The sequence below is a fragment of the Typopeltis vanoorti genome, chromosome 22 (assembly GCF_054136105.1).
Source record: "Typopeltis vanoorti isolate ZY-2024b chromosome 22, IOZ_Tvanoo_1.0, whole genome shotgun sequence".
Classification (NCBI taxonomy): Eukaryota; Metazoa; Arthropoda; class Arachnida; order Uropygi; family Thelyphonidae; genus Typopeltis; species Typopeltis vanoorti.
Window position 1 is genome coordinate 24,266,877 of NC_143570.1, and position 25,383 is coordinate 24,292,259.

A 25,383-nucleotide genomic window follows, 5' to 3' on the forward strand; every position below is an offset into this window, starting at 1 on the left:
TAAAATAATACATTAAAACTTCTAGAAGTCACAATTCTGTACAAGAAAGAGGAAAGGAAAACACTGTTTATGAGATTCCAGAAGATAAAAAGAAGAGAAGTTGCCATCAACCATGACATGCAGTGAATGACCAGAGAAGAAACTAGCAACCCAATTGCAGATGGGGAGGAGGGAGGGTAGACCAAAGGATGGCAGTTTGTTTAGCAGGCCTCGATGCCAGGTACAATCGAATGTTTTGGAAATGTCAAGAGCAGTAGCACAAGTTTTGCTGAACCTTTCCATTGCACATGACCTTGCACATGACCAGTGGTGGGTGATTATAAGCCAGGAGGTCAGCAGTGAATCTTGAATGGTTGATATCCAAACTGGTGGTCACTGATTAATTGATGGACCTCTAGGTAGTGGAGAAGTTGGCTTTTGATGACTTTCTCTGCTATTTTGGTTAATATCATTTGATCAGTAGTTTGATGGTAGACTTCTCTCTCTTTTTTTTTTTTTTTTGGAATAGATTGGATATAAGGCTGCTTCCACATGTTGTGATAAGTACCAGCTATGTATAATAGATTGTCATGGATCATATATATATATGCAAGTTTTTCATGTAGATAGGATACATGAAAAACTCAAAGGGGAATGGCGGGAGGGAAATCTAAACATGACATAAGTTAAATTGTCAGGTATCTTCAAGTAGTTTATCAATAACATATTGTGATAATCAGAATATCCTAAAATTTAGACTATTGCCACAGCAAACACACTTGTCTCGTTAAGTGCGTCTCAGTTTGGAAGCTGAAATGAAACTTTAATAAATGGATGAACTTGTATGTTACAGTTAATACCCTGCATAGTATTAAACAGAAAAGTATGAGTGCTTAGAGGAGTCATAATTATGCTTGTATGATGTTGCATTCCTGCTTTCACTCTTTTTTTTGCCTTTTTTTTTTAATGGCATTTTAACTAATAAATCAGAGTTATTCTACTAATTGGAATAACTAAGTTAGCTAACTTTAAGAAAATACATGTACTCATTCATTTGCACATTCAAAGTGAATATTTTAAAAACTTTCACATGTTAACAGCATCCACATTTCTCATTATTACTGCATGAGTCATTTAGTGTTTAAAATAGTGGTGTCAGTACCACCCAACAATATTGAGATTAAAGCAGTGACTGCAGTGTGAAGGTGTGGCAGGAATGAAATAATTGGCAAGCGTTCAGATTAACTATGTTGCTCTGATGACTTCAGTAGATGGAAATAGATGATAGGAGTTCGCAAGTGGTAATCATTCTGACTTGCAACTTTTGATGGAAGCGCCTCCATAGCTCACACATACAGATATCTCTTGGAAAAACTGTTCAAATTTCATTTAGGATGCAAGGAACCTTTATTATTGATTATTGCTCTCTGCACAATCTGGTAAGCATATGCTTATCATTGATTGGAATTATTGAAGCCAAGTTACTTGGCTGTAATAGGTCATTAAGACATAGTTAAGAGGAAGTTAAGGTGACCTTTTGATTTGTGTTTTGGATTTATTTTATTTAATTTTTAGTTTTCACTTTATTGATTGTTCAGAAATATAGCAAAGCAACTAATGCTAGCAGGAGGAGTTTGTCATTTGATGATCTCCAACCATTACATGTAAGAGTAAAAACCTAAGTTTCTGATCATGCCTTCTCAAATTCTAGAGAGAATGTTAACCTGGGTCTTTCTAATCAAAGGATACATGTTCTTCCATATGTTTTACAGAAATGCCTAACAAGATATTATATTTTGAATTTCTTTATTTCATATTGTGTACATAAGGAACAAAAGGCAAAAAATAAAGTATGAGACAGATAATGTCTGAGGCTTCTTTATACAGTACTTGCAGTTTTTCTAAAATCCTATGTTTGTTACTGTTCCCAATAGTTGCCAGTGTAAATATTTTTGTAAGATTTATTTTTAATTTCTTTCATGGCTTTGTGAATTCTTATCTTTTGTAAATAATTTGCTACTTGAAATGAGCTTTACGATTACTTCTTTATATATATACATGTAGAAAGTTTTTTACCTCGGGTATATATTATGTTATACCAAATACTTAAGGAATTGACAGCGTACACTAGAAATATAAATTAAATCAACTTTAATATATGCTTTCCGATATTTCGCAACGTTACGTTACCATCATCATGGGAACTTAAGATAAAGACTTTTGTGCATGCAAGTACTACATAACAGCAAATGAGAAACGAAGCGAGGAAGCTAGTTTTCCTAAAGTTCTGGCGGGCTGTATTAGGTGTTCTTGGCCTTTGGGCTGAAGTTCTTCTGATATATGTTTCCCAAATTTGAGGCAGTCTCATGCATCCAAATTTGTTGAGGTTTGGCATGTTCCTAAGGGCTGAGGCTGATTTCATGAATAGTCTTTCATGTTTGAACTTGCTGTGGTGTATTACTGTGGCTTTCTTCCACCTTATTCTGTGACGAGTATCCGGAACATGGTCTGCAAGCCCAGAGTGGCTGTACTGGTGAAATTATCGGAAAGTATATTTTAAAGTTGATTTAATTTATATTTCTAGTGTATGCTGTCAATTCCTTAAGTATTTAGTTATCATGTTTAACCAGTGTATAAGCCTTTCTACAAGAATATAATGTTATAATTATGTAGTTGCAGAAGACATAATATGTACATTTTTTTAATTGAATTTCTTTTCTCAATGTAATGAATTATCCTAATTTTCTAGAACTGGAGAATGCACAGAGAGCTGTAAAGCAAGGAGGCGTGACCTTGAGACTGATGTAAAACAACTAAAGAGAGAATTAAAATTAAGAGAAGAGCAGTTAAGGCAGGTAGAGAGGGAAGCAGAGGTCAGCATTGATTTTTATTGAATTGAGTGGTATAAATTTTATAAATCTGTATAAATTTTGTAACAAATAAACATTATCCCCAGACCTCTAGAGAGTTAAAAATATTGTGAAAGCTTAAATTAACATTCCACATTCAGGTTATGCATTCTACTTGCCTACCACTCTTCAAGTAAAAAATCTATTCCTCACTTCCTTGTACACACCACCCTTTGAACAGGAATGGGCTCTCTCTCCCTTCATTATATGAAAAATCTCTATAAATCTGGTATAAGTCAGCACCTCACCAACTGATGTTTCAATCATATTATATCTCCTATGTAGACCCTGTAAATGGTATTCCTTCAATTTCTCTTCATACTCTTCATTCCAGAGACCTTGGCTACCTTAGTAACACTTCTTTGAACTTTCCAAATTCTCATCTCCCTGAAAACTAGGCAACCAAGTCTATGCACAGTAGCTCAAATACCATTTGAACTAATCCTTGTATAATGGAAATATAACTTCTTTATTCCTGCATGTTAGTTTCCTTCATTTGCCATAATTTTGATGTATTGTTCTTACAGTTTTAGAAAGTGTCTAATAAATTTCAGATCCATATTCACCACTATCCTAAGTCTATTATCTCTTCTACCTCTTTTAATATATTTCACTACTTGAATATAGAGCATCCCATTGTTGTCTTCCATATTTCTAAACTGTACACTTGGCAGCATTAAATTTTCACCCCATTCATCTGTCTATACACAATCTATTCACATCCTTCTCCAGAAGAGCCACAATATTATTATTATTATTATTATTATCTTCTTGACCTTCTAGGAGTTACAAGACTTGTCATGGGCAGGTTAACATTAGTGAATACAAAATCTATTATACCACTCCTTAAGCTCATCCACTGTTTGCACTTTTGCCATCCTCTCAGACAATGCATTCCATGCTTCTACCACTCTCCATGCAAAAAAAAAAACTTACTTACCCTTTTACTCTCTACTTTGTTTTGTAACTTCCAAGGATTGTCCCTTGTCCTTGTTCCTTCTCCTGAGTGTTAATATGATAATAGCCCTTAGTAGCTTAAATGTCTGTCATATCCCCACTCCTTTGTCTTCTATCAGCCAAACTCTGCAGTCTGCATGTCCTCATAATCAACATTGTATGGTGCTAATATCATTTTTATGTCTCTGCACTCCCCTCTGATCAATGTCCTCTGAACAATTGAAATTGTAAGTTAAAACATACTTCCATTTCAGGACAGAGTTGTTACAAAAGTCTTCACTTCACTGTTTACACATACTGGCCAATACACACACACACACACACACACTCTTACCACCACTTACACAAAAAGTAGGTGTCATTAACACTAAAAAACAAGGCTTTAAAGATTTGCTCCTATAAACAAACACTTAAGCATGAATTAAAAATATCAGCAATACTTTCCTAAAAAAGGGCTACAGCAAAAATACTATCAAAAAAATTCTTCACAAGCCTGCACCTAATAATGAAAATAAGCTAGATTATAATAAAACTGTAGTCATTCCATGCATTTAAAGGGATATTATATAAAATAAACAGAATACTACACAAATATAATCTTAATGTTGCCTTTACCACCTTTCTGCAAATTTAAACATACTCAGCTCCTCCTTGCCCATTCTGGAGTATACTGGATGCACAATTCCTCTCCGGAAAAAGGAACATAAATGGCAAATTAAATTTAATAAGTATGATAAATCTGGCCTTTCTGATCGTGCCCTGAATACTCTACACCGAATTAACTGGAAAGGCACCTGTTCATTATTACGTCACACCAAAACTTGGTATGAGTTCAAATTGAAGGAGGCATATGAAATTCTAATCAACTGCCCTAATCTCAACGATAATGAATGTCTAAAAATACCAAGAATATGGATGACACATATTCTACCCACATAACTTTTTGTTTAAGAGGTCATAATTAGGACTGTAGTATTTCAGGATCTTAGCTCTAATATAACAAACACTTACAAATGAATTTTCTGGCCATGTAAAAATAGAATATAGCTTTGATGTAGTTTCTCTTTTCCCACTAGAGGTCAGCCAGCAGAATAAAAGTTGGTCAGATTAGTATCACTTTGTCCTATTGTTTGAACTGTAACGTAGTTTACGTATGGGAAATTAAAGTAGATATTTTTGACATGGTAGTTGTCTCCAGTGCTTTTTTCTGGCGGTACGCAACAGTATGCAGTACCAGCACCTATTTTCTTAAGCTTTTAAAAATTTGCGATTAATTGACAGCAAAATGTATTATTCAATTCATTTCGTGAACACAGTACCTTCCGGTAGATGGTACTGTGTTCACGAATTGAATTTTCAGTTTTGATTACTCATAAGTTGGTACTCTGCTTTCCTGTTTCATAGGTTAGTACGCAACCGGAAACAGGAAGTTGGGTTCACTTCCGATTGCTTCCAATATCAGTTCTATGTTCACTCTACAACAGGCAGGTGTTCACTTGAGTTTTGAATTAATCTAAGTTAAATCAGTGCAATCATTGTTCAAAATGAGTAAAATAAGTAGTTACTTTATGCCAATGAGTAAAAAAAAGAAAGGCTGAAGAAGCAGAAATTGTTGAATCTACTTGTGATCCTGTAAAACAGAAAACTAGCACTGAAAATACACTTGGAGAAGAAGATTCACGAAACCAAAACCGAAGATCCACATGGTCAAAAGGAAGCAGATTCTGATAATGATTAGCCCGAATTTTGGACACTTTTGCAGAAAAATGACTTCTGTGAGAAAAATGAGTGGCTGTATGTCAACAATAAAATGTTGATACCAAAAGCAAGAAGCGATCTAGAGATGGTGAGGATATATCGGAAGATATGTTAAAAGTGTTGAAGTTGCTGTAATAACATCTTCATGGTGAGTACCGGCACCTTTTTTTTCAGAAAATAAGCACTGGTTGTCTCCATAATTTATCAAAATGAATGCTAATCACCATGTAATATTAAAAGAAAGGATGCTGCTTTTAAATGGTGGTGACAGCATGTTAAAACTGGCAGCTGCCATGTTGAATATAAATGATACAATTAGATACAATCCTGAGACAGTAATATCCAAACAAAAGACAACACAATCATACAAAAAATCAACAATTTCAGTAGCCAGGCTTAAAAACCAGTATTGGTTTTTAAGTCTGGCTATTGAAATTATTGATTAATATAGGGATTTTTTTAACAGCTCACATCAGCTGACTGATAATGTCTTTGCATGCTAGGCACCATCCATAGGCTATGGGTTCAAATCCCACAGTAGTATGGATGTTTCTGAAAGTCTTGTGGTGATTTTCATTGCCCAGTGTGAAGCCACTACTATCCTGTCACTTCAAGTAGCTGCTTAATTAGATAATATAGGAGCAGTGCTTCTATATTATCTAATGAGCCTACTATAGGTTTATTCTTTTCATCAGTGGGATTCACATAAAATTCTTGTTATGGGCTGTGCAGAGAACTTTTATAAGTTTTATTTTACCTGAAATAGAGTTGGCCAGTCATGTGAAGGTGGCACATGTTTTTCCTCATGGAAACTTGGGTTTTTTCATCCTGCAAAATAAGTAAATTAGTTGTAAATTGGTTACTTTAGTTGTAATTTCAGACAATCTTCAAACTAGTGCAGCAAGCTCATTTGCTGATCTAGAAGCATCCTAAAGCATTAACATTAGACAATGCCTAAGTTTGCACACTATCTGCTAGGTGGCATACTGACAGTGGGGCTGAAGAATAATGATTTTAAAATTACCCTTAAAAAGAAGTGTTGGGATTCTCCATGATTCCTGACCTAACTTGGAAAATGTCATTTATACTGCATGTAAAAGAAATAGATAAAGAAAAGAATTAGGACTTAGCTTTGAAGTTTGGTTGTTTTTTCCCCAAGTCCCAAATAAGGCAAGTGGTGTTTGGTGAATGAATGTCATATGCCCACTCTTGTGACCTCTCCCTGTGTTATTCATTCCATTTTAATGTGTAGATCTTAACAAATTTTTGCAGCAATTCAAAAAGTTTTTTTTTTAAGGATGTTTTCTATATTGTTAGTTTTTTCTATAGGGATTTTTCTTAGTGTGCATATGTATATTGATTAATTCTAAACTCTGAACACGAACTAATAACAATATTATCAATATTTCAGAAAGTGCTTGAAGCTTGCAGAAGTGCAAAAGTACTGCTAATGTTTCCTAAGAATAAATTTAATGGCAAAATTGAATATTTTGCAGAACTATTTGAGAATAGTTAGATATACGTGGTAAAGTTAGGTTAGTTTGAGTGCTCAACTAAATAATAAACATTTGCCGTCTAATGATTTCCCACGGCTTTCAGAATTTTGCTAAGGGAACAGTAATAAGCATTCTTCCTTATTCCAAAGAAACTAACCTTTAAAGTATGTTCAGTTCCACCAGCTGCTATAATTGAACTTTCTTCCAAGTCTTACTGAGCTTCTGAGAAAGACGCCATCCTAGTTTTTCTATACCAGATAAACACATTGAAATCCTTTCCCACTGCTCTCATTGGAGCAATTTACATTGCAAGCACATTCCCAATCACAGTTTCAAGAATTTCCTAATATTGTTCAGAATGCTATTTAAATTTGCATATAGTGATTGTGAATTCAATTTTGCTCATTCAGTTACATGAATATGATATTTTAAATATCATTGTCTTTTTTTAATATGCTAAAAATTTAATGATTATTTATAAGAGTGATTTTATTTTCAGTCTCTGCGGCAGTACAAAGATTCACAAGGGGATACAGAAGTTCTAATGTCTGCTTTGTCTGCCATGCAAGACAAAAATGCCCACCTTGAAAACAGTCTCAGTGCTGAGACGCGTTTAAAATTGGATTTGTTTTCTGCACTGGGAGAAGCAAAGCGACAGCTAGAAATAAAACAAGGTTTGTTTGCCTCCATTGTTTATAAGTAACAAGCCAGTTATATATGTCAGTTTGTCATTTGGTTGATAACTCAAGAAATAATTGAATTTAAAAAAAAAAAAGTTTAATTTTTATTCTTAAAAACCAAATGTGATTATACAGTAAATTTCAAAATCTTTAATTTTCTCAGCTGACATGGATAATATAAAATGAATGCTTGGAGTTCAACAGAATGTGGAAAACAGACACACACGAGTGGTGGTGGGGGGATCTAGAAAGTTCTGATAAACACCTAGAACAAAAATGATATTAAAGCAACTGATATAACCAGAAGAAATCATGCTAGTAGCAGAGTTATGAAGGGAATTTATGCTCTTATATCTTCGTATATTCTTTCTTGTGGTTATCAGTTGCTTTAATATCATTTTTGGTCTAGGTGTTTATCAGAACTTTCCAGACCTCCCTCGTGTGTGTGTGTGTGTGTGTTGTTCAGACAGCCTGTGTAGCTCTGTGGAAGTGGCATGGTTGTTCACAGTGCTAGGCTACCCAAAAAAAGAGTGCTCGTACGCTTGATTCTAGTTGCCAACTAGAAGAACTTTTTTTCTAAGCCTTTTTTCGATTGGCTCCCAAATTAGTCTATTTCTTGCATGGGCAAATGAGTTATTTTCTCCCGAAACTCAGGTTTCATCCTGTAAACTCAAAAAAATTGACCACAGAACTCTTACTATTTCAGACAATAAATAGTATTGGGATTAGGGACCACAAAATGGCAGCACTTATCAACTGCCTCTCTTCACCAGATGCCATGTATAATTTGTTACCTAATGATTTACCATTCAGAATTTTGCTAACGCAGCAGTAATGATCATTTTTCTTTATTCCAAAGGAAGCTAAACTTTAAAACAGGTTCAATTCTAGCTGAAATAATCACTGAACTTAACCTCTCACAGGAAATTTAAAAAATTAAAGTTTTATATTTTTGAAATTAGAAAATCTGATATAAATATGAGTTGCCTAGTATCCTGTTGTTAGTGGCATTGTTATAAAGATGTAACTGTGGGAAACAAAATATTCATTTAGAAAAGTCTTGCTTTTACTTACAGATCACATTATCTAAGAATAAAGTACTTATGGACTGTGTATTACTTTAGTTTGCTAGTATGCTGGCATTGATTAGCAGATTGCATATCTTGTTGTTGGAATCTGTTCTGATTCCACTTAAAATTGCTTCACCCATAATAGAAATCAAAAACTGGAAAGTAGTTTGGCATCTGATGTTCCTATATTGGAACAAAAGAAGAATGGCAATGGCAGTCCAGAATTTCTGTTGATATCACATAGGTAAAAGGTCACTAAGAGAAATTTTGAATTTTAGTTCTTTTCTTACTGTTAGACTGTAACTGGGAAAAAAAAAAAAACTGAAGAAAGAGAATCATTAGTTGAGTTCAGTAAGAGGATGGTAATGTAGTTGTAAAAAGGATATGGACTAATAAATCTGAAATTTTATAATTACTGTTTCTGGTGAGGATGGATTAGTTGGTGCTGTGTACAGTCATCTGATGGGAAGGACCTGATTTAATAGGATTGAATAAATTGAATTTGGCATTTGTTCTTCCTTTCTGATAGAATAATGTACCCACATATACTTCTGAGTGAAAAGGAGGAAGGAATCCTGAAAAGTGCTGAACAGATATCTTGGTTTCCAACAAGTTTGAATAGCTTTTTTTCATGAGTTTTGTTCAGGCATTTCTTTCTTCTAATTAATAGATAGGGTCTCACTGTAGTATAGTTTTTATTACTGGATCTGAGTCTTTTTTTTTATAAATATATTACTATTTATTTCTAGCTCTATTTTGAAAACTTGTTCAGTGAAGTAGATCATAAGTACTATGTTTTTAACAGCATTAATAACACCTAGTTTCTGTTGGGTGGCAGTAAGAGCTTTTATGACCATACCAGGTGGGCTGGTTGGGTCGTGATTAATGTTGAAATATGAGTTATGAGAGTATCCAAGAATGATAGAGCATTCAGTTTCTCAGTTTTAATTGTGAATTGCATTAAAAAAAAATCAGGTAGCACAGCTTGCATTTGTCAAACTTCTGTCACAGTTAAAACTCTTCATATCTTCACTTGGCATCTATAAATAAATAAAGCTCAAAAATTAATTACATTTTCTTCTGTAATACATTAATTTTCTTTTCTGAACTTGTTTATAGAATAGATGTATATGATTTCTTTTATGTATACTTATTTCATCTGATTGTCTTTAAAAATATCCACAGCACGCATTCTGTGGCCATTACCGATTTTAATAACTTTAAGCATTGTTTTAAACTAAGTGCACTATCAGTAAAATGAACACAGTCAGTTATATCTGTCAGCTATAAAATACTCAGACATGCACATAGTTGATGATCTGCAATTCATCAGTCACTCTTTTGATACTCAATGTTAACATTTCAAGTATATTTGCATAAATCTTGTCATCATTAAATAGATGACAGTAATCTATCATTGTTTGGCTTGTTTTTTTACAGATGGGTAAAATGAGAATTGTCGTTTTACCAGCTTTGTAGGATTTGACCTGCTAATCAAGATTTCTGAATTATGCAATGTAGTCATTAAAGTTTAATAATGCTGCCTGTATGCATTTCAGGTTTCAGTTTTTTTTTTTTTTTATACTGACTTTTATTTTTATTTTATTTATTTATTTTTATTTTTTTGTTATTATTTGACACCTCCAAGGAGTACAAAGACTCATCAAGAGAGAGCACCTACTCTACAACTCTACCATTCAATCTGCCAACCACAGTGAAATGCATCATCTACACCAGGGGTCAGCAACCGGCGGGCTGCATGTGGCCCAAACGTGCATTTTTGGCGGCCCATAAAAGGTTTACCATACTTACATGGCATGTGACCCGTATGTTGAATTATTTAAATACATTTTATAATATGAATAATAAATTAAAAATAGTTATGCCTATACTTCGTGATATGCCATGCAACTTGGCGCGAGTCAACCGTGTAAGTCATCATGAGTGGGGATAACAAAGGCAACTTCATCCGACGACAACCGAGATTTTGGCACACTTTTGCAGTCACCAGCTATGTCTGTTGAAGAAACATACTGTATGATGGAAGAAAATCTACATCATTATACATGTTACAAATCTGCATCTACAGTTGGATGGCAAACATAAAAGGAAACTTTTGTTGGTATCATTGAAGATTTAAATGGAATTTTCAACAAGATTTGTGGATTTTCATAAAAATAGCATCGAAATGTGATTATTTTTGAATGTCGACATTGATGATGTACCAAATGAACTACAGATGGAAGTTTTGGAATTACAACACAATGAAACATTAAAAAACGCATTTTCGTTAGAAAATATTCAAAAATTTTATCGATGCTCACCAAAAAATATGAAGGATTAATCAGTTTCGCAAAGAAGATGATAGTCGCATTTGGAAGCACATATACATTTGCGAACAAGCATTTTCTACCACGAGTTTTAGAAAAAATAAATTTTCTTCTCGACTGACTGACTGAACATTTGCATGCTTCGATTCGAATTTGCACCTCAAGTTATAAAGTAGATATAGATAATTTGGCTAAGGGAAAACAATCGCATTAAGCAGGGAGACACACATATTGTGATGCATGAACTGTATAACTTTGTTTTTATGTGATAATTTTTCATTGTTTCATATCTAGTACTCTAAACATTTTTTTTTTTTAAGGTAGGTATTTCTGGGAAAATTCCGCGTTACTCCTCTAAACAAAACTGGCTAAATAGCCATAATAATAATAATCTGTGTTTTTTTTTTTTTTTTTTTTTTAAGATTGATATAATAAAAATTGATAACTTAGGTATTTTTTTCACTCGCTATTTTCTCTTAATTAAACGCTTGTGGCCCGATTATTAAAAATAAAAGCTGGATGTGGCCTGCAAGTCAGAAAAGGTTGCCGATCCCTGATCTACACCAATGCCATCTACTGCTCACCACCACCATTTTCACAGACAATCACAAACATCCATGCCCATGGTATGCTTAAAGTTAGTAAAATCAGTAATGGCCACATAATATCTGGTTTCTTCATTTAATAATTTTGCAGTGTAATAATTCCATATCCATATATGTTACCTTGATTATCTCTGATCCATTTTGGGATACCCGATCTTAAATTTTTGTAACCTTAAGAACATCTTAAGACCATGGCATTTATTTTCTATATTACTCCAAAAATTTTCTCATCACTTTTCTTTAGTTAGTTCTAAACAGAACTTTCTCAAATTTTTCTCTGTACTATTTAAGGACACTTACTGATTGAACTTCTGGGCTATCATTTCATTTTTCATTTGCAGACAGCTTCTACACACTGACAGACACTGATTTGTGTAATTCTTGTTTTCAAGTCATTTCACATCTGAATTTAACTTTCTTACAGATAGGACTTTTCAGTGATAATCATTTTATTTTCCTCATTATTTCATAGTAATCACTTTTATTTCAAATAAGTTGCATCTCCTACACCTGTACCCAAAACAGTCTTAAGATAGCATCAACACTAGCACATTAATGTAAACTGTGGGAATCTTCTGTTTACCTTTTAATATGGGACTTAAGCTTGACTCCAGCTAATTAGAAGAATAATTCCAGAACAAACATAAAGGACAAATAACTCCAAGACTGCTAATTTAAGAAATGTGAATTATAATTTTTTTTATGACTTTATAATCTTCCTGATGGTTTGGTTGGCCAAGTGGTTAGTGTATCTGCTCTCCAAACAACAGGCTTCCAGTTAGAATCCTGCTGTGGACATGAATGTTTGTGAATGGCTAAGTGGGAGATGAATTTCATTTTCTGAAATTCAAGGCAGTGTAAGACATTGCCTTGCTTATTGGAGGTCTGAAGTAGATGAAAAAAGTTCCATGTTTGGTCTCTCTAGAGCAGGGTTTCTGAACTATGTAGAAAATAAATTAAATATAGAAAAAAAAAAATCCTTAGTCCACCCACAGTACAGAAGGTACTACATGTTTGCAAATAACCTTTTGTGAGTGGGAAAGAACAACATAAAACTTATAATAGGTTCTGTAGAAGATCATTCTAAAACTTGAGCTGCACATAATTATCCGGCAACTTTGTAGAGTCACCATTCATCATTTGTTAACTATGGTAATTCTTGGATATATGATTTCATATACATTATTAGAAAAGGCTTGGTAAAAAAATTCCCTGTCTGTAGACACCTATGAATAGTAAAGTTTGCTGACTGTGTGATATCTGAATTAGAAACCTATGATTTAGTGTTCCAATTCATTTTACTTTCAGTATTAGGCCTAATCACTTAATTGCAGATGAGTAGCATGTTTTTTTAATAAATCTAATTTTGTAATAGTACGACAGTCATATCTCCTCAGTATTTGTGATTGTGTTGTTTGTTACATGGAGGAGGACTTGTAACCGCTGTGTGAAACAGGCTATGAAATACCATGATAAATGTTTCTTGCTTTTAGATGAAACCCACTTTTTCCAGCCAAAGGACATCATTGCTATTGAATTATGGAAGTGCTTATTTTAATGATATAAGGATAAATTGCTCCTCTTTACCATAAAAGCTTAAATGTGTATTATAAAAGGACATGTAAGAAACATAAGTAATAAGGACTCTGCATTCTTTGAACTTTAATATTGCTTATATTAATTTTCTAATAAAATTTTATTTTGTAATTGCTGATAAAAATCTTAGCCAATTATCATTAAATTCAAATGACAAATGTCCAATGCAAGATTATTAACAAAATAGTTTTTTGTTTTTAAATATATAATTTATGAATGTATGTTTATAGTCACTTGAAATATCCTAACTACCACCCTATATATTTTTATAGCACTTCTTGTTCAGAAAGATAAAGAGATTGATGACCTGAAGTCCAAAATTGCTGAAGTAATGGCAGTAATGCCAGTAACTACTGGTTCCAGCTATCCTACTCCTGTTTCCCTAGAGTCCCTCCTGTACAGTCCTAAGTTTCTCCCTGATACCCAGCCAACCAGTTCTGCTCTGGATCCTAATGCTTCAGCATATACTCCTCACGTGGCACCATCTGACATTTAAACTGATCCGTTCCCATGACAAAATTGCCGGTGTGTAAATCAGCATTGCAGGCTATCCATAGGAAGCTTTTATTTGTGTAATTTGGCCTTGTGTGGCCTGTTTGTGCAGTAAACGTTCACTTGTGTTTATAGAAAGGAAACTTTGTCAGACAGCAAAAACATGCTGTAAAATAAAACATGGATTTGCTTGATGTGCAGTTTCATCATTTTCTAGGACACGGAAGATAAATAATGTAACATTGTCATGTTCTCATAAGAATTTTATTGCTCTGCAGTCAGATCACATTGCCTTTGCTACTGACTTAAAGCATTAAAGTCAGTTATTTGACCCAACAATGGATGCACCACCATCATAATTAAAGTCCACCTTTCATTTCAAGAATATATGAAGGTAATTTTGTTTTAAATTGGTAAACAGCATTAACTGCAGACAGTACATGGCACTTGAAAGAAGATAAGTAACAGTATTTATCACTTTCAAATTATGTTTTAATGCATGTAAAAATTGACATATTTTAATTCAGTAATTGAATCAGCGTCTACCAGATAGCTTAACAACATCTCAAATTTATGCAATTTGAAGTATTGTTTCAGTAATTATTTTGGAATAGATATCTTTCCTTTTATATATAACTTTTTTTTTTATTTTTTTATGGAAAGATTGCTTTTTTTAAAATAATAATAATTCTGAAATCGAGTAGAAAAGAAATTGCAAAATTTTGAACAAGAAAGTTATCTCCTTTAAGAAATTCAATTTGTACATTTGATGTGGTACCAGTCTTTCTCTGGTTTGGTCTACCACCTGCACTAAATCATTTATCTTACCCCATATTGTTTCTTAGCCGAATGAGAAACTCAAAGAGTTTCATGCCGAATATAGAAACAATATAAAGTTTGGCAATTCCAAGCGTAAGCAAATACCTGGATACTGCAGCAACTGACCCTTTACGTAGTGCAAGCTGAGGCAACTCATATCAAAGGTGGAGCAAGCTCTGATCACTAGTCTTGATATTTACCCATAATGTGAACTTAGCTCCTAGGAGCTGTATTATTGTTCTACATTATGAGAGAAGGTCACTACCCAGACCGGTTTCAACCTTTATTGAGGTCTCATCAGTGAGTAGGTAGACCTAGTTGATAATACCAAGTTTGTAGTGAACAGAACTTACATCCCTTCTATGAGAATTGCCAAGAGGTGTCCTAATAAATTTCTAATTATATGAAGAGCCAAAGGCTTCGATTCGGCAACATAACTTATTTAAGTTAAAGGGATATTACATCCCATATTGTTTCTTAGCCGAATGGCTAAGAAACAATATGGGATGTTATGTCACCGAATTGAAGCCTTTGGCTCTCCATATAATTAGAAATTTATTAGGATACCTCTTGGCAATTCTCATAGAAGGGATGTAAGTTCTGTTCGCTACAAACGTGGTATTATTAACTAGGTCTACCTACTCACTGATGAGACCTCAATAAAGGTTGAAACCCGTTCTGGGTAGTGACCTTCTCTCATAATGTAGAACAATAATACAGCTCCTAGGAGCTAAGTTCACATTATGGGTAAATATCAAGACTAGTGATCGGAGCTTGCTCCACCTTTGACATGAGTTGCCTCAGCTTGCACTACCTAAAGGGTCAGTTGCTGCAGTATCCAGGTATTTGCTTACGCTTGGAATCGCCGAACTTTATATAGTTTCTATATTCGGCATGAAACTCTTTTTGAGTTTCTTATTGCTAAGAAATAATATGGGATGTAATATCCCTTTAACTTAAATAAGTTATATCGCCGGATTGAAGCCTTTGGCTTTTCATATAATTAGAAATATATCTTAGCTTTATTAGATTAGTATCATATATAAACTAGTATATGTAGCTCTGTTCAAGCAAAGAATTCGCATCACAAATAATAGCAAAACTGTTACTGTTTGCTGCCTCTGGAGAATCAAATCTAGTTTTACTACTCAAAGGAAAGAAAAATTAGGATAGTTATCCCAATTTCTAGTTTGTACTTTAATGTCTCTCTGCTCACTACAGCAAACTCTCCTAGGAACCACAGAAGTCTTAGAACAAATTTCCTTTAGAATAGTATTGTACCTGTGGGACTTTGGTCAGAACTTCTTGATAATTTATACTGGCTGAATTTTCTATAATGGTGTCATCTGTAATGAGTATTGACAGTAATAATAATTTTGGCTTCTACTGTTCACTCAGAGTATAGCATTTACTGAAGACTTATCAAATCTGCAGCACTTGACAAGTGTAACTATGAAGGATTAGTTTGTTTTGAATTATGCTTGAAGCAATCAGGGTTACAAAGCCAGTGATAAACTATGGTTTTTCAGCTTGTTTTGCAAGCTGAAAAATCATAGTTTATTTGGGGTGGGGGGGGCGTTGCCACCTTCATGAGACTAGCCTTCAGTGAATTGTCCTCATAAGGCTTCTTCATATTCTTGACAACTCATACCAAAGAGTATCATTGATACCGACTAAGCTATAGAGGTCTCATTAATTACCTAGTATTCATTTATAAAAATTAGCAATTACTTAATAGAATAGAACATACTGTATTTTTCTGTGTATAAGATTATACTTTTTTCCTAAAATTTTTGTTCTAAAAATTGGGGGCGTCTTATACACCGGGGGGGGATGCCCGGTTGAGAGACCTGCAGTTGCCATGGCGAAACTGCTGGTACCTTGTCTCTGCGAATAGCTTCTGCCAATCACTATCCTTTAACTCTGTCCATTGATTCATTAATGGCTGATTCTGAATAAACCAGTCAGAACTCTGAAAGCATTCATACATCTGCGACTCGTTGGCAGGGTAAGTTAATGGATTAACAATATTTTGAGCACTAGCCCATAAAAATGTCCGAAAATAAAAAAACAATTGTCATATTCTTTAAAATTCAAGTTAAAAGTCATCAATTACGCAAAAGAACATGGAAATAAAGCTTCAGAGAGACAGTTTGGACCTCCTCCCACTGAGTGTATGGTAGACAGTGGAGAAAACAGGAAGAACAACTACTCAAGATCCCAAAAAAGAAGGCCTTAAGAGGAAAACCAGCAAAATGGCCAAACTTGGAGCAGAGGCTTAAGACTTGGATTATGGGGCAATGCCAGAGTGGGATATGTGTGTGAACCAAGCTTATTCAATGAGGCAAAAAGGTTTGCAAGAGAACTGAACATTATTGATTTCACAGGAAAGGCAAAATGGTGCTTCAAATTCATGAGGAGAGAACGGTTGGCCATGAGAACAGAACCAAGTTAGCCCAGAAAATGCATCTTAGTATGTATCTTTAGAAATATTACCTAATTACTAAATATACTTTGAATATTTAAAAAAAATATCAAATGTGTTCTGTTTTATGTTTAAAATATTGATTTCTTAATTTTGGGTTCAAAAAAGTAGGGTTTGTCTTATACACGGAAAAATATGGTAATTATTTAATAAGAAAATGAGGCTTCTTGTTCTGGAGTTCACTACATATTTTCACATTACCTTGGCCACAGTTGATATTGCTGTGTTGACAGTAATAACACTCTGCCAAGATTTTGTGATCATAAGGACTCACCAGGAAAATTAGATTTACCTTCTACTCTAAAACAGCACTTAAGTATGAATTACATTTTGAAATGACATTCAAAGACATGAGCTACAAAAGCAGCATTATCAGTGTTATAATCCTATTCTTTAAGAATACATCTGATTATAAAGGCTCCATCATAATTTCTTATGCTAAAGAAAGACAGAGGGAAACCTCCATTTAAAAAAAAAATGTACAAAGACAGCCACCAATCAAGCTTGTCAGAATTTCTACAGAGCTTCTTCATACTCTTTTTTTTTGTATATGCTACCATGCACATTCGCTACCACCAAGCTGTTTTTGTGGCAGTCTGTTTGCAAAAACACAAGGACTACATAAAATTTCTATATTACAAAAAAAATCACTCTCTATATCCGAACTTTAAACAAATATTAAACTGGAAAAAAAAAAGTCATCTGCAAAGCTAAATACAGGTTTCAATGAAAGTGATCATATTATCCCCAAGTTGAAGAGCTTCCTTAAGATAGATGCTTCATATCAACTATAATAGTTATGTGCAATTTAGGACTGTAGATTTATCTTTCTTACTAAGTATGTTATTTTATTTCATTTCATTACGTGCTGATAAGGTTATTTTTTTAAATATGTGATGTCATCAGAATAAATAATGAAACATTGGATACAAGGGCATTAAAATTATTATTATGATACAGATATCTCCATAGAAGTCACCATCAGAAGACTCATCATGGGAGTCCCACACTAATCTTTATACGCACAATATCTATCCTTAAACTCATTCGCTGTCGGGGCATTCACAACTAATTCTTGCAATCCCTTCCACTTGCTCGCCACTCTCCAAGCAAAAAAATCTAGTCTGCACATCCTTACTAACCTCACTCTTACACAACTTCCAGGGGTGACTCCTAGTTCTCTATTTATCATGCATGCATTGAAAAATTTCCTTTGTGTCAATCTTTTGTTATTAAATATAACCCTTTTAATAACTTATGTTTCTATCATGTCACCTCCTTCTGGCTCATCAACTAAATTTTATGACCTGCACACCTTGAGCCTATCCTTATAGGAGCATTCTACAGGACCTGTCACCAGTTTGGTCACTTGTCTCTGAATCCGCTCCACCACTGCCTCATTTCCAAGAAATCCAGATGATCAAATCTGTTCACAGTAAAGATGTGGCTGAATCCTAGCCTTAGATAGGAGGGATAATGACCTCCCTACCTTTACTTGTTAGTGTTTTTTTTTTTTTTTTTTTTTTTTTTTTTTTTTCCCAATATCAAGTTATCCTTTGAGCTATTTTACCAACATGTCCTCTGAACTTCAAATCTCTGTCCGCTATTGCTCCCCCCCCCTCCAAGTCCCTAGTCTCATTAGTTTCTGCAATCTAGTACCATTAATGTGATACACAGTATGTAACCTTTTCAACCCAAAAAGCATAACTTTATATTTTGCAACATTAAGTTGATAAACATTATCCTTCACCCACAATGTCAGTTTATTTAAATCATCCTGCAGGATACCTATGTCACCCTTTATCAACTATTGCCCTCACCAGTTTTCATCATCAGCAAAAACTGAATCCTCCTTAATTCTTTCCCTATATCATTAATATACAAATTAAAGAATAGTGGTCTTAGTACAGAACCCTGAGGCACTCCACTAGTCACTCTAATTCATCTTATTACACTTGTCAGGTGTCAATTTTATAAGCCTTCAATAATGACAAACCAACATCCTCTTAATATGTAGACAATGTATAAGAAATGTCATGTTTTGATGTAGTTTGCATCAAATTGGTGTATCATAAAAATCATCATCAAATTCCTGATATTTACCTTCAAGGGGTGTACAGGATATGACAGTACTACATGAAAAACTTACATCATTACTAACTTCCTACCTACAGTTTTCTGCCAAATCAATCTGTTACCTGTCAAAACTACAAAAAAGAGTCAAAGCTGTATAACTGAGAGGAGACCTCTACATAGCCTTTAAAGGAATGTGGAGAACTGACCAGGGCTTCTGACCTAATGTCCAATCCTCACCTTCTCATGGTGCTCCCTGTTAGGTATCTACCTGGATACTGAACGAACGAGGATGGGCTGCCAATTTGGGATTTAGCCGACCAAATTGTATTCTTGTTGGCTTAAACCACATTATTAAATGATGGTACAACATCAAAAAATCTACATATTTAAAATTCTGATGTTGATATGAAGTATGAACGAACACCCTTTATATGCCTTAGTGAGGATTTCAGTGTTTATGTGTTAAAAAAATACAGAAATAGCAAAATAAAAAATAAATAATAAAAAAACTAAGTCAGAAGTATTAGTAGTGAAGGTACATAAGTTCAAATGAGATTGGCGTATCATAAAAAATAAGTTACGATAATAGCTCGCCAGAAATGTTTTCATGTTTATCTATAGAAAGTTCCTTTACTGTTTTGAATTAGCAACACATATTAATTTCTTTATAAATTTTTATCATGCACAAATGTGGCAAGTACTTTTTTTTTTTTAAATGACAGTCTAGCACTTGTCTAATATTTGCCTCTGGAATCTATATAAATTTAAAAAAACAAGCAAAAAAAAAAACTTTTTTTTTTGCTTTAAAAATTGGAGAGCACATAAAATACTCTATAAATATAGTGTTAGTACTGAACACACCAAGAAATCCCTTGTAATTATAAATATTAATTATAGGAAGATTTTTTTTAAAAAAGATCACACTAAATTAGGATTCAAATGAAAAATATAAGATTCAGTGGCCAAAATCTTAAATAAAATTAAGTTAAAGGGTTTAAAATAAACATTATAGTGTTTAGTGCCCTAAGATGTTTAAATATACACAAATTTCAAGGAACACCTGAGTGTAAAAAGGTGATAACCTTAAAGCATTCAACTAGAAATAGTCTAACATAGAAACATTTCTGTATGTTTTATCTGAAAAGCATTAATGAGCCTTGTTTAAAATTTTTATATTTAGTGCAGTACTATACACTGCAAAAATACAATCACTGGTAGATGAGTATTCAAGTTGGTTGTGGTTTCCATTGTCATGCAGGAGAAGCCTGGTGTGGAACAATCATATTGTATTTTGTGTTGGTCTGTATCTTAACAAACAAAATGCCTATATGAGTTGTTTTATAGCTGCTGTACCATGAGGAAGATTGTTTTACTTGAATCAGTATTCTACTAACTACAGTTTGACTGAATATCTGGTGCACTTTGAAGAATGTTAATATTTCTTCAAATATTCATGGTGTGACATACAATTAATTTAAATTACTCATTATCATCAACATGTATCTTGCTGGATTCTGACTTAAGAAAGGACGGGTTGTTGTTGTTTATTCTTACTCTCATATTCCTGTTAAGATAGCATCACCTGTAGGATTATGTGGATTTAACACATAATGCATTGATCATAGCACAATAAATCACAATTGCCTTTATTCCAAACCACTCGTGCATCTGACCACACTGAGCTGATATCTGACATTTGCTGTTTCATGTTTTGCTATCCACATAGTCAAGTTTTATTGAATTATATCTGAATTATAATTCTTTGTGGTGTTCCGTGATATTTTCAGATTAAAATTTCCTGTAAACAAATGCAACTCCAAAGCTGCACTGCAGCTATAGGACAAGCATGCATACTTTTTTTTTTACTTAATATGATTTCCACCCATGAATGGGATGGAAATGATATTCTGTTAACCTATAGCAGGTGTTAATACCATGAATACTCTAAGGATTAGATAATCTAAAAATCCACTCTAGAGGCCAAACATAACCACTTCAGGTCTATACAGGGCAACGAAACTCATTTACCACCTATAGGCATTCACAAATCATCCATGTCCACACTAGAATTCAGAATCATAGCCTGTCAGTTAAAAAGCAGGTACTCTAATCACTAGCCAATCCAGTCAGACAATGTATGCAGCAGATAAAAATCTGCTGCTTCATATATGTTCTTTAAAAGTAAATAATAAATAAGAAGAACCCATGGAACAACTGCAGTAAGACAGTAGTTGTCATTTGCAACTTTCAAGTTTGATAATAGGCTGTTGACAGAGGTGTTCATGAACAACAAATTGAAAGCTATACAGATGCAAAATTGCTATCATTCTGTGGGTCTGAAATGTCTTTCTTCTTAGAGTTGATTTTGCTTATTTTTGTTGATTTGCACCAATCTAGTTGGCCAAGGTGACCAGATCAGCATTTCTAACAGTCCATAGATTCAAATCCTGCCATGCATTGATGTGTATCAATGGATGTCATTAGATCTGACAAGACTTGCCATTTTCTGATTGTATACCGTCAAGTGGTGTACTAGATATCAGAGTAGCACAATGTTGTGATTGGTCTCTTATTTGTCAGGTCTTTGATTTGACCAACTTCAACCTTGCCCTTGATCATCCTCTGAGTTTTTTCCCATTGGCAGCAAATGTCTTTTTTGCTGACTTTATCTATTAAGAATGTAGTTGATGTTTTCCATGTTCCTGCTATTTTCATTTATTTTATTTCATTTATTTATATGCTAAATTTCATATTAAATTTGTCACAATTATTTAATTTGGCTAAAGGCTCCTGAAGACAGATTTATGAAAGATATCAACTGTATGATAATGGTATAATTAAATTTAATATCCCTTATTTGAATATCAAGTTTCTTATCACTTTCCTTAACGTGCATTATGTTGATTATAAAAGACAGTGCAGATTTATCTGTACTGTCATTTATAATATTAACTGTCGCTTTTGTTGTACATCCGTGTATTTTGTTGATTCTGTTTACATCACATAAAATTTTTCAGTTTTTCCATTGGTATCGTTTTATGCTTTTTCAAGGTTAACAAAAAATAGCAATGTTTATTGTATTTCTTGATATCTCAATTATGTATTGTAAGTTAAATATCTGGTCTTGGCTTAAGTCCAGCTTATTCTTCACTAGTTTTCCCTTCAACAGTTTTTCTTAACTGTTTTTTAAATATGCTTGTACACATCTTTCCTGGAACACCCAATGAGGAAATTCTCTATATTCTCATTTGATTCTATTTTTAATATTTTAATAAGGTTGGTACAAGAGAGCTGGGATTAGATCTTGTGACCAAACATTTTGGATTCTGCAACATAGCCACTGCAAAACTTGTTTCAAGTCAAGTAACATTCTCTGGCTAAAAGTAGTTCTGATGGCTTTTTCTAATTCAGATATTGATAAATACTTCTGATTTGCATTCCTTCTGCTTATTTTATATCACTGTTTTATTCTTTGTAATGCCTGATTTAAGTATTTTTCAATGCAATTCCTTCAAGCATTCAGAACATCTTTTGTGTGTGTTATCTTTATGACCTTTAATTCCTTTTGTGATATTCCATGCTTTCTTAGTACTAGTCTGAAACATTTTTACTACTTTCATGATTGCTTTCTATATTCTTTCCAGAATTTTTGATTGACTTCCATTTAGCAACTTTACAGAGGTTTCTCACATTTTCAACAATTTCTTAAAAATTCAGAAGTCATCAGTGACAGATCATAAAAAGATATCAGGAATACTCTTGTTAGAAATATTTTTATATAAATAAAAACGCTGCCTTGTTACACTTAGTTATCTGGCAGTATCATCAGGATGAATATGTACAATAATTAGAAAACAAATGTGGAAAATTTACACTCACAGGAAACAGTTAATGTTGTACAGAAGGGGGTTGCGGGGGGAGAAGCTGAGAGAAAACTTACACTTACACTTGACATAATATTTGCCACGTGTAGTTCCTTGTTTTGTGTATCTTGTAGGTGACTATTGGCATAGGAAAGATCTAACATACTGCAAGAACAAATGAGTGATATCCAGATGTCATGCAGAATGCAACCAGACTACCATGTGAGATCAACTTTGCTATCCTCCTTGAAGAGAAGAGACAGGCTATTTTTTTAGATGAGGCATTGAAGCAGATTATTGATCCATCTTATGGTGTTCCACAAAGACATGAGTAGTAAAGCTTGATTTTTTTCTTCATTTGTGGGCAAAGTTGCTAGTGTTCATCTTCCCAAATTTCATAACTCTACCTGCATATCTACATTTTTTTTAAGATTATTACCACACTAATAAAAAAAAAATAGCTACAGGCGATAATAAAAATAAGTTTGACCATATAACCAATTCATTTATAATAGTTTATCCAAAGAAATTAACTAGATGTTTTAAGGAAACATGCATTGTTTCCTTAAAACATTTAGTTATAAGGAACCCTAATGAAATAATGGTTAGCACTTGTAAAGCATATGGCTTTATTTTTTCCTATATATTTCCTTGTTACAAGGATCTCAGACAAAAAGAATGAAAGCTCAGTAAAAAAAATAATTTCTTGCAATCAGATCTCTTGACACGAGCCACAAAATTCTTTAAATCAAACCAACATTCTGCACACAAGAAGATTTAAATTTGAATTGTCTCTTTTTCTGAAACATTTCTGAATCACTCCTCAATAACCTCTTGATATTTGCCCTTACATTCTTCTTATATCTACCTAAATCATAAAGTGAACCTAACAAGAGTCTTGCAATAACACAAGTCCTAAAGGAATGGAAGGAAGGCAAAATTGTTCCACTTCACAAAGGTGGTGATAAGGCTAAGGCAACAAATTATAGGACAATCTTGTATATCTTGAATTATAGTTAGTTATTGGAGAGAAAGAGAGATAGGATACAAAAGTGAGTTGATAACAGTGGTTTTCTTTGTGCTTGTCTGCATGGATTTGTTAAAGGGAAATCATGGCATCGTGTGCCCATTTCAGTTGGATGTGCTGTCGTGGCTTATGCAACCTGCACTACAAAATTCTCGTCAGTTTGACTGTATGATTGCATTTTTATCAATGTATGAAAGTTTTAAGTGTATAGCACATCAGTGCTCATCTTAATTGATCTAATGCAGTTAATTGTAGGATAACTTTGAATACTTTAATTTATTAATTAATTGCAACCAAATCTGTGCAGAGTTGGAGACAGTGTGTTTGTTTTAATACATTGTATGTTAGAAAACAATAATGAAGGAAAATGCTATATTTGGTTGGCATATTTGAATTACCCAAAGATTTGGAAGAGGATGACAAGGCTTACCTCCTTCGACTACAATACTGTTTCCATTGTAAATATGGGCAAAAAAAAAAAGTTGTAAATTTATCAAATTATATGTTAAAAACTTGTCGATATTATGTATATAAAAACTTACCTACCATGTCAGTTCACACTTCATGCATGCAAAACACATGAAACTCAGAAAACAAAAATAGCAACTCATGACAAATGACAACATTGAAGTGGATTGGTTGACAATAACCAGTCACAGCCTCCAGGTGCTGTTGTCTCAGAGCTCACCCTGTCTCATCTTCTGAGTGGCTTAAAGCTACTAGAACACTAAGAATTTGACCCGCTGCACCATCTGTACATCTTTTCAAAGGTGTATGTATTTTGAACGCACACCCGGGCTATTAATGTGAATGTGATGCAATGTTGATGTGTCCTCTTAATGAAGCATTAGTATATTGTGTTTCCTTTTAAGAATCACCCAGTCTGGGGTGATTCTTAAAATCAGTTAGGGAGTCTTTAACAGGAATAAACGCAAAAATATATCAGTGATATTGCTATTCTGTGGATGTACACCACACACCTGGAATATTTTTGGCAACTTCCGTTACTGTCTTTATAAACTCTAAATGCAATAAGTATTTTTGAAAAGCACAATATGAATCATTCACAGAGAGAGAGAGACTTGATGTCAACTTCTCTGAAATCTGACACTGTATCTGAGCTTGCCAGTCATTGATTTCTAATACCTGTAACCCCAAAAACTATGTTTGAAACATTGCTTTCTAAATGTCTGGATTCATGTGATGAAACTGTTGTTAGTAATCTGCCCTTTGTATTGTAT

The 25,383-nt window shown here is 33.7% G+C and overlaps 2 protein-coding genes across 2 annotated transcripts in view; both read left to right on the top strand.

Moving 5' to 3' along the window:
• Window positions 1-14,066, top strand: part of LOC150094222 (macoilin) — a 192,397-nt gene extending 178,331 nt beyond the window's left edge. The window contains exons 10-12 of the mRNA XM_090412388.1: window positions 2,729-2,852; window positions 7,599-7,773; window positions 13,653-14,066. Coding sequence (XP_090268514.1) covers window positions 2,729-2,852; window positions 7,599-7,773; window positions 13,653-13,876 — 523 coding nt within the window. The 3' untranslated portion in view covers window positions 13,877-14,066. The remainder of the gene's footprint in view (window positions 1-2,728; window positions 2,853-7,598; window positions 7,774-13,652) is intronic.
• Window positions 14,067-14,133: 67 nt separating this feature from the next.
• The window catches only part of LOC150094223 (MKI67 FHA domain-interacting nucleolar phosphoprotein), a 136,772-nt gene continuing 125,522 nt past the window's right edge, over window positions 14,134-25,383 (top strand). Inside the window, exon 1 of the mRNA XM_090412390.1 lies at window positions 14,134-14,266. Within this exon, the coding sequence (XP_090268516.1) occupies window positions 14,261-14,266 (6 nt within the window). The 5' untranslated portion in view covers window positions 14,134-14,260. The remainder of the gene's footprint in view (window positions 14,267-25,383) is intronic.